Source organism: Triplophysa dalaica, chromosome 20, assembly GCF_015846415.1.
Source record: "Triplophysa dalaica isolate WHDGS20190420 chromosome 20, ASM1584641v1, whole genome shotgun sequence".
Lineage (NCBI taxonomy): Eukaryota > Metazoa > Chordata > Actinopteri > Cypriniformes > Nemacheilidae > Triplophysa > Triplophysa dalaica.
In genome coordinates this window covers 15,194,512-15,209,147 of record NC_079561.1, presented here as the reverse complement: position 1 = coordinate 15,209,147, position 14,636 = coordinate 15,194,512, and the positions used below count along the sequence as shown (strand labels likewise).

The 14,636-nt window shown below is 37.4% G+C and overlaps 1 protein-coding gene across 2 annotated transcripts; it reads right to left on the bottom strand.

Moving 5' to 3' along the window:
* Nucleotides 1-4,501: 4,501 nt before the first annotated feature.
* Nucleotides 4,502-14,208, bottom strand: mybl2a (v-myb avian myeloblastosis viral oncogene homolog-like 2a). 2 transcript variants are annotated; one of them, XM_056733858.1, is made up of 8 exons: nucleotides 14,011-14,208; nucleotides 12,588-12,681; nucleotides 11,822-11,893; nucleotides 11,222-11,314; nucleotides 9,908-10,128; nucleotides 6,836-6,983; nucleotides 6,078-6,398; nucleotides 4,502-5,741 (listed from the first exon to the last, which is right to left on the bottom strand). In XM_056733858.1, exons 1-8 carry the CDS (start codon nucleotides 14,046-14,048, stop codon nucleotides 4,623-4,625), a joined length of 2,106 nt encoding a protein of 701 aa, XP_056589836.1. In that variant the 5' UTR covers nucleotides 14,049-14,208; the 3' UTR covers nucleotides 4,502-4,622. The 2 variants fall into 2 exon arrangements, with proteins under 2 accessions (XP_056589836.1, XP_056589835.1); XM_056733857.1 differs by having other exon boundaries at nucleotides 4,502-6,398.
* Nucleotides 14,209-14,636: the final 428 nt, after the last annotated feature.

Here is a 14,636-nt window from a genome sequence, read left to right as displayed (position 1 = left end):
CAACATAAGAGGCAAACCATAGTTTCAAACAATTAACAACATTTTATTTACAAAGTAAGAACTTAATAACAAAATAAATGACTTCTAGGGGGAAAAAATTCACAAGCGTGATAATTTAATGTAGGATAAAAATAGGTAGAAGCAAAACTTAGAGAAAACATCACATCTGAGAGGGTGGGATAGCTTCTGGAAACTGGGAAACGATGCTTCGGTCACTTCAAGCTCTCTGGAAAACCCCAAGCTTTTTATCCATCTCCAGCCTTTGAACCACTCATTACACTTGGTGTCCAAACAACACCGGTATTCTACACCGACCCCAGCAGGGGGTAACATGCGACATTAATAACGTCAAGCACATATTTGCATTCTTGCACATATAGATCTATATATATTTTTTTTATTAATGATTTTGAGAAATTAGGGAACATTCTCAAGGTAAATCACATAAAGAAACCAGCCACTATGCACACCATACACACAAAGAAAGTCAGATCTAAGTCATAGTCCCTGTCCCAAATGGCGCACTCCTGTCTTGTGGAACTCCCAGAGTCCACAGTTGGTGACGTCAGGAAGTGCAGAACTAAAGGGTGCTAGGCACAAGTCCACAAGGGTACATCAGAGTGCATTTTGGGACCGACATGAGATCATCACACTGGAAAGAGCAAGTGATGCTTTCTAATCACTCTCGCGGTACTTTGTTGTCATTCACTGATCAGTTGCGTAGAGTCGAACACACTTGCATTATTGTTGTTGTTTAAGAGAATTGGGGCTGAAGCTGCCTGATTTTATAGTTCTGTATTTGATTGATATGCCACCCGAGAATTATGCAATAGAAAGTTATGTTTGTAATGCATTCGTTTGGCATGATGTAAATGCATCTGCGTATGTATATTTATTTATTTGTATACACTATACTTAATGTGCATATGTGTTCTTAATATGCATATTGTTATTTAATATATCTATGTAATACAGAAGGTGAGCTGTTCAGCTTTACAGAGCCCAGAGACAACTACAGTGCCTTGCGTAAGGATTCGGCCCCCTTGAACTTTGCGAGCTTTTGCCACATTTCAGGCTTCAAACATAAAGACATGAAACTGTAATTTTTTGTGAAGAATCAACAACAAGTGGGACAAAATCATGAAGTGGAACGAAATTAATTGGATATTTCAAACTTTTTTAACAAATAAAAAACTGAAAAATTGGGCGTGCAAAATTATTCAGCCCCCTTAAGTTAATACTTTGTAGCGCCACCTTTTGCTGCTTTTGTAAGTCGCTTGGGGTAAGTCTCTATCAGTTTTGCACAGCTTGGACAGAGTCCCCCACCTCAGCTGTAGATCTCTGCCGTTCATCCAGAGTGATCATGGGCCTCTTGGCTGCATCTCTGATCAGTCTTCTCCTTGTATGAGCTGAAAGTTTAGAGGGAAGGCCAGGTCTTGGTAGATTTGCAGTGGTCTGATACTCCTTCCATTTCAATATTATTGCTTGCACAGTGCTCCTTGGGATGTTTAAAGCTTGGGAAATCTTTTTGTATCCAAATCCGGCTTTCAACTTCTCCACAACAGTATCTCGGACCTGCCTGGTGTGTTCCTTGTTCTTCATGATGCTCTCTGCGCTTTAAACGGACCTCTGAGACCATCACAGTGCAGGTGCATTTATACGGAGACTTGATTACACACAGGTGGATTCTATTTATCATCATTAGTCATTTAGGTCAACATTGGATCATTCAGAGATCCTCACTGAACTTCTGGAGAGAGTTTGCTGCACTGAAAGTAAAGGGGCTAGATAATTTTGCACGCCCAATTTTTCAGTTTTTTATTTGTTAAAAAAGTTAGAAATATCCAATAAATTTCGTTCCTATTCATGATTGTGTCCCACTTGTTGTTGATTCTTCACAAAAAATTACAGTTTCATATCTTTATGTTTGAAGCCTGAAATGTGGCAAAAGGTCGCAAAGTTCAAGGGGGCCGAATACTTTCGCTAGTCAGTGTATATATAAATCTACAACAAACTATGACTTATTACCTGAAGTAAGAAAATCGACTTTATTAAAAGATTTAATTCTTGAATAGTTGGCTTAATAGAATATAAATAAGCAGTAATGTGAATAAGAAATTAATTTAGAATTTTATCCAAACATACATTTAAAAATGTATCCGTCATGTTTTTTACGTATATGTCTGACATCCATGACACTCCTCCCATCCATTCTGTGATTGGGCTTTTGCAAGGACTTCTGGGTTGTAAGTTGTGAGGAGCCACCTGCAGTGTGGGTTTCGCCGAAGACCGCGTCAAGGGCACAGAGGGGTCGCTGATATGAGCACACTTCAGAGCGTAAAAATCACCTATGGGACACCCTATGGACTCGAAGACTTGGCAAGCATGCGGAATTTAAATACATGAGACCGCAAGTCCACATGAAGTGCAGTCTTTATAGTCTAGATTTGATTGTAATAGTGTTGTCAAGAAAGATACCAAAATCGATACCATGCAAAAGCAATAGGTAGTAATTAAATAATAGATGATGTAAGACACAGAATTCTTGTTTTTTAGGTTTTATAAACTCAAACTTTCATTAGACCAATGTGTTTGTGCCCTGCTTAATTAAAAAAACCGTACCATGTCACCACACAGACCTATGGTAAGTATCAGCTTTCAGTCTATTTGTCAGTCAATAAGTGGCCCGGGGCCGATCAGGACAGTGCTGCATCATCACAAAAGTATATAATTAGCTAATTTTTAAGCCTAGCCTATTTAAATATTCTTGAGAAGATGCAAAAGAGAACTCGCTTCGGTTCTCACAGGATGTTTGAGATATGTACGCAGTCGGAAAGTTTAAAATATTGAATCAAGTTCTCTTTCATGTTGTCTTCCTCAGACATACACACAAAATTATGCCATAATGCCCATATTAGCAAATATCCTTGTAAAAGTAATTCAGTACGGCTCAAGAGAAAGTAAACAGATTGGAATATAACACATGTGTATCAATATATTATATCAAAAGCTTGAGTCACTTGCCTGACTGGGCCAGTAGAAAAAAATCCTTAGCGTTGAGCCCAGTAAATACAAAGACCTTGATACATGGTTTATTATCATTGCATAATGCATTAGCTAACATGAACTAACAATATCTTTCTACAGAATTTACTAATTAATATAAGTTAATGTAGTTCATACAAATCCATAGTTTGTTTATCCACCTGTTGTTCATTGACAATGTTAAAAACTAATTGAAATATTTATTGAATACTTAAAATAATCATTAACTAAGATGAATAAATGATACACAAGTATTTCCCATTATGTTTGTTAACTAATGTTAGAAAATGGAATCTTATTATAAAGCTTATAAAATTGTGTCACAGCTTGTAGGCTGCATGTTCACCTTTACCAAAATAAATGTAACTTGTATGACTTATTTGAAGACAGCACCATTCAGGGTATTGTTATCATTCACATGCACTACCTGTCGCCAAGAATTCTTTTAACAGGTCAATATGTCTGTCGATGAAATGCTTTGGTCTGTGAAGATTTTGTACGGATGGACTTTACTTTGCTACATTCTTGCTTAAACTCTAGGTTACAAAAGTGAAATAGTGGCAAAATAATGCATTTGCTTCGTTGACAAGCATCTCCGTAAATATAGCTATAAAACATGTGCGTTCTTAGGGTGTATTCATATTTGTAGTTCGGTTCCTTTGTTATTTTGGTCCAGAGCAAAAAAAAAAATTAAGTCCTGGTTTGCATAGCGTTCCAACTGGCATTTTAACAGTACACTCCTAGGTTCGGTATCTTTAGGATCAAAGTTTTCCTGTAGCTCAGTGGTAAGAGCATTGCGTTAACAACGCAAGGTTGTGGGTTCGATCCCAGGGGATTGCAAATACCTATGTAAAATGTATAGGAAAAAGCAATGTAAGTCGCTTTGGATAAAAGCGTCTGCCAAATGCCTAAATGTAAATGTAAATGTAAAGTCGCAGCGTGATTGGACAGCTTTCATGATATGCATTTAGTTACAGAACTTATCAGACATCCAAATCAATGCTGTGTCCTGGGGTTATACATGCTTCATGTATGTGTGCGGATACAATAGTATTTTTATAAAAAGCAGTCAAAACGGCACCAGGAATTCCTCTGTAACATGCACGTTACAGCTCTAATAAACACTTCATTTATTTTACCAAATCACTTGATCACATTTAAAATAAGCCCAAACCCATATTTTCAACAGTCTGTCCAATTGTTTGTCACGCAAAAGGTTCAGATGGCATCATTCACATTTTAATATCCACACTAACCAAGCCATCGCTTCAGAGTTGGTTTTAATGGAACCTACCCTTAAAGTGGTAGGTTCCATTATGTGAACACACCCTTAAAGTGTTGATGCCAATTAAATGAGAAATAGTACCATTTTTAACAGCAGGCTATCACTGTACTTTTCTAGCATTGATGTATCGTGCAATTAAATGTCAAACACAAACAATTCACCAACTCATGATTTCTCTTTAGTTCCGTTTATTAAACTGAAAGACTTATGTCCTACTCAATTTTTAAAACAAAAAAACGAACAAAAAAATAACATTTCACATGCCCACACAAACACACTTGAACACAAGAGTTTACTCCACAGTGCACTTTTTCAGATACTCTCTGTAAAGTAGAAGTCGTTCAGTCGTTTGTTGCGTCAGTCTGCTTCTTTGAGCCCGTACAATACAGGACGCTAAAGGAAACAGTCTTTTCAATCCTCCTGAAGATGCTGGGACAGCCAACAGTTTGCGACAAACACTTTGTAGCTGGGGGAAACAGGTTGCTTTCCTCCAAAACACCAGGATGCAAGCATCTCCCTTCAACAAGGGCTCAGATAGATAGAGATCCAGCTCAGACTCTTTCTTTGGCTTTTTATTTGGCTGGACATCATTATCATCTGCTTTAACACAGCTTGTCTCTGCTAAGGTAAATGTTTCAGATTTACTCAATGCAGATTCTACAACTGAACAGGCACGATTTTTGGAAGGAGTAAACAGTGTGGTGCTCCTGAATTTTTCCATTCCGAAGCTGAAGGGTTGGAGCTTGATTCGTGGGTCCAGCACTGTGGCTACTATCAAATCTTTTTGAAAAATCAAAGGTTGGAAGTAAGCACGAAGACCAGAACGGAGGGCAGAGCAAAAATAGCTCAACTTTGTGCTCTTGGTCTCAAGAGTTTTATCAAGTCCAATGATAGATGGAATGATGAGGGACAAAGTGATATCATCTTCCTGAAGTACCTGGACAGCCTCTTCAAAAGGCTCTAGTAAGCCAACAAAGTCCACTACTTGCTCACGAGTAACTTGTACCACTGGTGGGCAAAGGCAGCAGCCTTTTGCCCCATTGCGAGCCTGATTCAGCAGGCTCATCACCAATGGCCAAACTGACTCCTGCATCATTTCACGGACCATGATTATCGTAGAATTCCAGGTGATGCTGCTTGAGCTGTAAGCATTACTTAGTGAGAGACTGCATTTCCTTTTCAGAACCTCATTCCAGTAGTCGCTGCGCCGAAAAAATGACACCAGACTTTGAAGCTCAAAGAGTATGCGCTCAACAGCGCTGGATTTCTTTAGTGCCTCTTTAATTACACAATGCAGCAGGGTCGTGATACAGTCCAGACGTTTGCTGGAGGAAATTTCAACCAGAGAGAGGTCTTCTATCGCAACTTGATCATCAAGAAAATCCAATACTTCATCTTCATTCAAATCACTCTGTTCAGAACACAAACTCTTATAGTCACAGAAAATATTGTGTGAAGCAATGGTGTTCTTGGCTTCATGGATAATACTGTAACCAATGTTATGAGAGAACACCCCATAGCTTAAGAGAACTGACTCAAGTTCACCTCCAATATTGGCCATAAGCTTTTTACACTGCAAATGGCGAAAGGCTACAGTAGGCCTATGAATGTTCCAATCATCATCGAGAAAATGCACCTGAACAACAAGAAGTGGCTCTGCATATTCACTGGCCCATACATCTGCAGTGAGGTGAACAACATTCTGCCCCCCACTCAAAGATATACAGCTCTTAAGATGCTGGATTACCTGTGGCTTAACAGCTTTCTCCACTTCGTTATACAGCTGCAAACCTACAGTGCGCTGTGAGAGTTTTGGGTATTGAGGTCCGATTAAAGTCATTAAATTACGAAAGCCAGAACCTTCAGAAATGTTTAGGGGCAGCATATCCTCAGCAATCATACGCAACATACCATCTACAAATGTTTCATGTTGTGCTTGCCGAGTAGAATGACTATTGGAGCTGGAACTTGAATGTGGGTAGAAGGATGGACCGTTGGCTCTCATGTCTTTTCCTGAAGCCTTCCTCATTTGGTTTATCTTAGGCAATTGTTTTTCTTTGCTCTTTGACTGTAAATTAAAAACAAACTTTAAAATAACAAGGATTGATGAATTGGCTTAAATTATAATACATTTAATATAGCTACCTATGAAAAAATCATCCAAATAATGACAATGTATCCAAAAGGTCAAACAGATCAATGCCCAATTTGCAGGTGAAAATGTGAATCAATGCATGCTTCAAGCGAATGTAACGGAAAAATAATTGGTAACTCTTTACAATGAGGTGCAATTTGTTAACAATTAGTTTATGCATTGAACAAACAATGAACAATCCTTCTACGGCATCTATTAATTTTAATTCATGTAAATTTCTGCATTTACTAATACATTATCAAAATCAAATGCTGTCACTGTTAACATTACTTAATGCATCATGAACTAACATGGATAACTGAAATGAACTAACAATAACAAGGATTTAATACTGAAAAGACAAAAAATACCTTATTTTGACTTATGTAAGTACTTGTTTGTTTTAGATGTGGGAAGAGTCCAAGATTGCTCAAGCCAATCTCTTCCATTTTAAAGATGCCCTTGTCCATTTTACGCTTCAAGGTTGCATACCAATGGTTCTTAATGGAATTATCAGTCCTACCAAACATGTTCAAATGTTAATCAATTACTGTGCCCTAATTTAACAACATGCAAACTCACCAGTTTGAAATTTAACTGGCAAAACAATGGGTCTCATTCACTAAGAAATGCATAGGCACAAATTTGTGCGTGAAACCTGCATACGAACGCTTTTATGAACAAATCATGATTCACAAAAACTTTGTACTAAAATTTATTCTAAAAATAAAAGATCGCCAGTCTCTTTCTTTCTTTCTCACCCTCTCTCCAAGACAAAATGCATGTTTTAATTTAGGATAATAGTTACAGGGCTCTAGACTAACTTTTTGCACTGGTTGCACTGGTGTGCCAAACTCTTTTTCTTAGGTGCACCCAAATTTTCGACCGCATCACATTTAACACATTTAACATTTAACTGGTTTTACCAGCTCACTTTTTATTAAATGTCAATATAGGCAAAATTGACTTGTAAATGATTAACTAACAATCTGGTCAACATTATATTCTTTATTTAAAGCACAAATCTACAAGAAAGGTAACTTACTGAAAAAGTGTTTGTGCTTAAAGTGCTTCACTGAACTGAAATTTAAACTTAAAAGATCTCAAGACAAATGGACCAGGGCTTGACATGACCTGGGAGGTCGATGGCTCCGTGTTAGAGCAATGGTTAGGATTTTCGGACGGATCAGGCCTTAACTTAACATTATTCACGAAAAAGTTGTCAATTGTTCTTTTCATCTTCTCACATCATCCGTGGCTACATCCACTCTGTTAAACTGACGGCCCTAGACTACTCACCTCTCTCTGTCTGACTGCAGCACACGCATTAACAAACGTACAACCAGAGGTTGCACTGGACTTTTTTTATTGTGTGTCCTTTTGACTGACAATTAGTATGTTCGTGACATCACGCTGACCTTACGTCTCGGATCTTGCTGCATTTTAATACAACCGAATGCCCAATAAAGTCGTTGTTGTTCATTTTCATTTTCATTTATATATTAAATATTTTCATGTTTCTGTTCATATGTGATCAGATCTGGGAAAGCCCAAAACATGGTGCAAATTTAAATACAGTTTTTGATACCATATTCAAGCCCTTTCCAAATCAGTTTCTATTTTGCTCATGCCTTGTGTATGTAACTAAAGTTTGGGCTGAGGTCGGCTGAAGCGCTATGATGTTCAGGAACGGAATTTGGAGAAAAACGTGTTTAAAGTTAAGTGATGAAAATAAAAGCACAACAGTCCGGTATCACAAGTAAAAGTCTCTTTACAGTGGTAAGAGACTTACTCCAATTAAAGCTGCAAGCAGCATTTTCCGGGTTCGAGCACTTAAACGACTCTTAGGTATGTCAGCCATCGTCGGGTAAGCTCGTGCCGACGAACGGTCCTCTACTACCATCTTGTGGTTACGATAGACGTGTTTGAATAAGCCATTTGAATGAGTGATTTCACCTTTTCGACTGTTACTAAGGCGTACTTCTTCAAATGAGCGTCATATTTCGCATGCTTTTTTTGTGCCATAAGATGTCTAATAGTACTTAATGGCAAATTGGTTGGATTATTTATTAAGAAGTAGCGACCTTTAACATGCACGTTTCACGTTAATATAATAAAGAACCCAGTTACGTTCACACAACTAAAAAAAACTCAACATGTTTTTGATAATTATTGATCTAGAGAGTCCAGAAAACTGATCTGCTGTGCAAATTTTGAAATTGTTTAAATATCCTTGAACAAGATTGCAAAAGTAAGCGTTTTACATCATCACCAATAACACATGAACCGTTTGATATCAATGGTTCAAGAGGCGAAGTTGTAATGATTGAGGAGAGCTATCGTTTGATAATAATACTTTGTGTATAAGTCAAATGGCACGTGATACACAATTGTTCAGTCAACAAATAGACGTCTCAATTTTGCCATTTTTACTCTTATAGCGCCACCTAGTGTCCAAACGCTGCAGTCTTTTGTCTTTTGTATATCACGTAAGAGTGATAGTCTTCACATATTTTCTGAGCCCCATAAAGATATCTCAAACAGTTTTTGAGTTATGGCTAATTTAGAATACAATTTTTACTTCCGTGTTGGATGTTTTTGCACCCCCTTGCGACCATGAATTGAAATTTCAACTTTTTTTCAATAATTATTTACATTCACACTCCACAGAATATATCTATGCTGGTTTGGTTCCAATCGGGTAAAAATTTAGCGACTAGTACGCAAAAGTATTTTTCAACAAAATCACAGATAATTTCCGAACCGTTCAATTGTTCTAGAGGCAAAGTTGTTCCGAATGAGGAGAACTATCGTTTGATGTGAATTATTTGTGTGTGCGTCTAATGTCATGTTATACACAATTATTAATACATTCAAAATAAGGTATTTTGCCCTCTGGTGGCCGAATGAGTTCACATTTCTTACAGACCTTCAAGACCATGAGTCGAATAAGCCCATCGAGTGTCGTTCCGATCGGCTTCCGTTAACCCGGTTTAATTAGTGCTCAAACTTCATTGGTCGATGGCGCCCATGTTTTTTTGCAAAACACCAATGTCCTTTCAGGGAGTAGTGGTACATGACGCAAAGATGCATGATAAGAAGTGTCAAGCTAATCTGACCAACGGTTGCGTATACAATTACGGAAATATGAGGACATCCTAATATGAGGATGGACTGGGTGTGTTTTATGCAAATGACTACACTCGTGCACGCTCCCGCTCATTTTGAATACTCCAAATTCACGAACATTAGGATGAGGTTAAGAACAAATTCATGTACGTACGCACGTGTTGTGAATTAGGCGGAACGTATGCGTGGGAGGTTCAAATGTGCGAAAAATTACACAATTATTAGTGAATGAGACCCAATGTCTTTAAATAACAACACATGACATATAACCCAAAACAAAACACAACTGAACAAGCCTACGATAATGATTATACCTTCCAGGAAGAAACTTTGCAATTTGAGCCCAACGAGGTCCCAAAATACAATGACATTTGATGATTACAAGATCTTCTTCTTTTGTCCAGGGGGTCTTAATCACAGAGGGGTCAAGATGATTATGCCAGCGCTCTCTGCATTGTTTACCCCTTCGACTTTTTAACCCTTTTGCAATTGTGCTCCAATTCTTGTCACCATACAGAGACACCAATTTTATGAGCTACGAAAGAATAGAAAAAGCATTTAGAATGGCGCTGGAACATGTCTAATTTATTGCTTCCAAAACACAGAAAATAGCAAACAGTGCACTTGACATGTTAGTTTGCAAATGAGAGCATATCAGCCGTTTCATACTGCACGCGTGAGCAGTGCGTGCCCACCGTCCTTTCACACCTGCAGCGTATGCACTGTGTTGCCTGGGTTCCACAGTACAACAATGCAATTTCGCATAACGTAATCTGAATACATCAGTCAGTAAAATATCTTCCAGAACTTCATTAAAGCGCTTTTTAAGTAGATTTCATAACTAGGATTTGTTATATCCGCCTGTTTAATGCTCTTTTAGATTTACATAGTATATAAATAAAATGCAATGCAATTTCGCATTACGTAATTTGAATACATCAATCAGTAAAATATATTCCAGGACTTCATTAAATCACTTTTTAAGTAGATTTCATAACTAGGATTTGTTATATCCGCCTGTTTCATGCTCTTTTATATCTACAGAGTATAATAAAAAAAACATCCTGCTTTGAAGGATACAAAGTCACTAAAGGGTTAAGATATACTTGTATTACAAATCCTTTAAATGTGCTGTTGTGGTTTTGGCCAAAAAACTCCTGGCAAAAGTATTTTTGAAACTCATGGCGACTGTTAAAAACACATAAGACACCATATACATGCTTTAAAGGTAAAAGTGTTCCTTCTTCCATGTGGATTTTGTCTGTAAAGAATGCACTATTCGCTTTACACCAAAATGAACATTGCACAGCTGCTTACACGTATGTGTTGCTTACGCACTGCCGTGTAACACCGTGTCTACACCTGACATGACCGGCATGCAGTCACATGAGAAACAGCTTGTTCTTAGTGGTTAGAGTATGGCACTAGCAATGTCAAGGTCATGGGTTCGATCCCAGGGGATTGCACATAGTCAGAAACAAATGTATAATACAATGTAATGTAAGTCGCTTTGGATAAAAGCATCTGCCAAATCCCGTGTAGACACAGTGTAAGCAACCGAGTGGTTCTCAGTTTCTTGTAAAGCAGCTTAAATTGTGCATAATAAATGCGAAAGAAAAACACAATACCTTTTCATCTTCTTCTCTAGTCCAACTTCCCTTATTGAGCTCAGGGTCTACTACAACTGTGAACCGGTATTTGCAGTTCTGTGCAGTTCGCCCCTGCAAATAAAAAAAAATTAGTAAGCATTTCCCAACACCTTACTTGTGCAATCCACAAATAAACTTGCCATTTATAACTACTTACCAGTTAATCTGACAAATCAATGCTGTATCAAATAGTTTTGAGAATAAGTTTTATGAAAACGCAAAAGATCAATTTCTTTATACAATGACCCTTGTTTCTAAAACTACAGCAGACGTGCTAAAATTTGTTGGTACCCTTACGGCTCATTGAAATAATGCTTCATTCCTTGTGAACAGATTGGACATTAAACGCTATTGTATCATGTATACTTGCATGCCTTTGGAATGTCATAGAACAAAGCAAAGAAGCTGTGGAAAGAGATGAATTATTGCATATTCTACAAAGATATTCTAAATTTGTGATTAACTGTGTGAATAATCGCTTAATATTTTATCTATGGACAGTCGTAATTTTCAATTCTTTCAAGAAGCAAATCAACCAATTATCAAATAAGCTCGTTGCAGCCCCAGACAAACACTCACAGGTAGAAAGCCTGCAATCAGTTCCCAGTCATCTTTTCCAAATCTTCCCACAAGGGATGCAAGAATTTCATCCTAAAGGTTACACATAAAAAACAGCATTACCAAATGAGGTTACTTTCAGCTATAATTAGGTCTACCTGTGTGTTTGTGTGTGTGTGTGTGTGTGTGTGTGTGTGTGTGTGTGTGTGTGTATCCATGTATAAAACACACAGAAAGGCACACACATATACAGCCACAGAAAAAAAATAAGAGACCATTCCAGATGTTTATTTAATCAGCATTTCTAGATGCATTGTGGCCATTCCAATTCAGTGTCTGGTGAAGTTTTACAAAATCAAACCCAACAGCAATGTGAAAGGCATGACAAGACACATGAAAACTGTGATAAAAATGTATTAGGTTATCACATTTTTTCTTTTTCTTTTATTTTGCCTAAATACATGCAAAATAGTTGCTCAAAGGTGAATATTAACTTGTTTGCTTTGCAGTATTTAAGATCTGAAAAAATTTAGAGCATCTGACATGTTTCTCAAGTTTTCATTTTCTCCAAATAAGTGCAAAAGGAAACAATATTTGTATTTGAAATTTGGTAGAAGTATTGTTATTAGTACACAATGATTGTCTTAGAGAGATACCTACCCATTCAGAAAAACTAAAAATGTTCTGTGAAATGGTCTCTTAATTGATTCCGTGTCTGTATGAATGTGTATATTATTGGATAGACAGACAGAGAAACAGATATATGATGCTTGATGCTTTCACTCACCTCTTGGACAGTCCATTTGAATTTTAGCTGCTCAACATCTTCCTCAATGTCAGACTCAGGATTCACTTCAAGCCTCATACAATCTTCCATTACACTAGAAATGGAGGCACAGGTTAGCTCAAATGTATGGCAGTGTGCTGATTCACACCTGGGCAATTCCAGCGTTATGGATGTGACATTCTGTGTTAAACTGACATATTGTTTGTTACCAATATACTGAATCATCTGTGTAAATTTTACTAAAGCCTGTCGATGCACAAGTTTTCTGTTTTAAAGAAGGGGAATAAACATGCGTCATGGGTGTGACCGAAAAAGGCAGGGCTGTGCAGTGCAACATATATGTTGCACGTGCTAGAGATCTTCACGGGTCCAAATATGTGTGTGGACCTGTGAATGTGCTACACAGTTCTGACCCGGACCAGCCTAAAAAACCCTTTCAAATATCATTTGAAAACTGGACCTGAACACGGCTGGACCTAATCAGTAAATATTCCATTCAGTCCGTAAACAAGTTGTGAAAATAAAACCTTTTTTCTTACCCACTGTAAGTGGCTTTCTGCCTCCCTGTCATTCATGTTATCGCAAATTGAACACCAATCCCCACTTGTCCCACCTCTAGCAGCTTGTATTTACTGGAAATAACCGTACAGCTGTATCTCTCTTTTATAAATGTGATCATATAATGTGATAACTAAATACTCTTCTAAGATACAACATATGCAATACTACAGTATAGGCACTCAAGACTAATATGAGATTGTCAGAAATTGCCTGTGATACGCTTTGTTTAACTATTGAAAGGTATTTGGTAATAATAATAGTTAAATAATAATTTGAAAAAAATAAAACTAAGTGTTTCCATGTTTTCTGTAGTCAGTGTTTTAATATAAAAGCAGTTGTACACTTTTAGCCCTTTGTTCAGGTTCAGAAAAAATGTATAAATATTAAGATACTGTATATCAATATATCCATTGTCGGTTTTCAATGCTAAATAATTTACATAGCGGTGCGTCCCTAACAAAGGGCACCGTAAATGGGCGATATGGGATACAGCAGTACACTATTACGCGTAGTGTTATTTGTTGACAATGCAACGTGAACTACAAGGGAAAAAAATCAAAAGACTTGAACACTACATATTGCACTATTGAGCCATTTGAGACTTATTAGCATGCCTGGTTTAGAGGCAAATAGTTATTTCAAAGGCTTCTGTCCTTCGTAATAACTATAACTATACTAACACTGTTAAATGTGTTACGACTAACAATTTAGTACATCTTCTAATTCTCTAAAACAAGAATACAGTTACCAATTGGACTAGATAATATCCCGAATGTTTTGCTAGCATGAGGCTACTGACGTTACATACATTTTGTTAAGTGATGTTAACGCAAAACCATTTTTTAAAGCGGTTTCTTCTTACCTATTAACTTGCGCGGTCATATCTTCAAAAGGCTTCATAAATGTCAGTCATAATTCGTTCACCAACAAGACAACTGTGCGTGGATAATAAAGATTATCGTTGTTGAATCGTCTTTAAGTTTATGTCGTTTGAATGAATTGGCCGACCTCCAACTGTTGCCTGCAAAGTCCGTACGGCGCGCGTGTCCCTTGGTCTCTACCCCGCTACCCGATCCGTCCCGGAAACACGATTTATTCCGCGCATGCGCAAAACTGACGCCACTTCCGGTTATTACCATTTTTACGAAAGTCGACTCGATTCGTTCAGGTGTTGCTCGATTTGTAAAGTAAATTTACCAGAGTACATCACGACACAGATAGATATTTGGTGAAGAGGGATGAGTATATGTAATAGTGGCAGTGGTGGACAGTAACGAAGTAAATTTACCTGAGTATTGTACTTAAGTACACTTTTTGAGTATCTGTACTTTGCTTGAGTATCATTTTTTCTGAGTACTTGTAATTTAACTTAACTACATTTGAAAGACAAATGTCATACTTTTTACTCCACTACATTTTTAAAATGTCCAAAAGTAGAAAATGTTCTCTATGCAGCGGGTTTTCCTGTGTGCTCAATTTATCTGGCTT

What these genes read in the sequence shown, in the direction of transcription:
- mybl2a (XM_056733857.1), bottom strand. Translation starts at nt 14,048, where the DNA reads ATGAAGCCTTTTGAAGATATGACCGCGCAAGTTAATAG. An exon ending in CTAGAGAAGAAGATGAAAAG is followed by an intron (nt 10,129 to 11,221) that starts GTATTGTGTTTT and finishes ATTCTTTCGTAG; the next exon opens with CTCATAAAATTGGTGTCTCT. An exon ending in GCAAAGTTTCTTCCTGGAAG is followed by an intron (nt 6,984 to 9,907) that starts GTATAATCATTA and finishes CATGTTTGGTAG; the next exon opens with GACTGATAATTCCATTAAGA.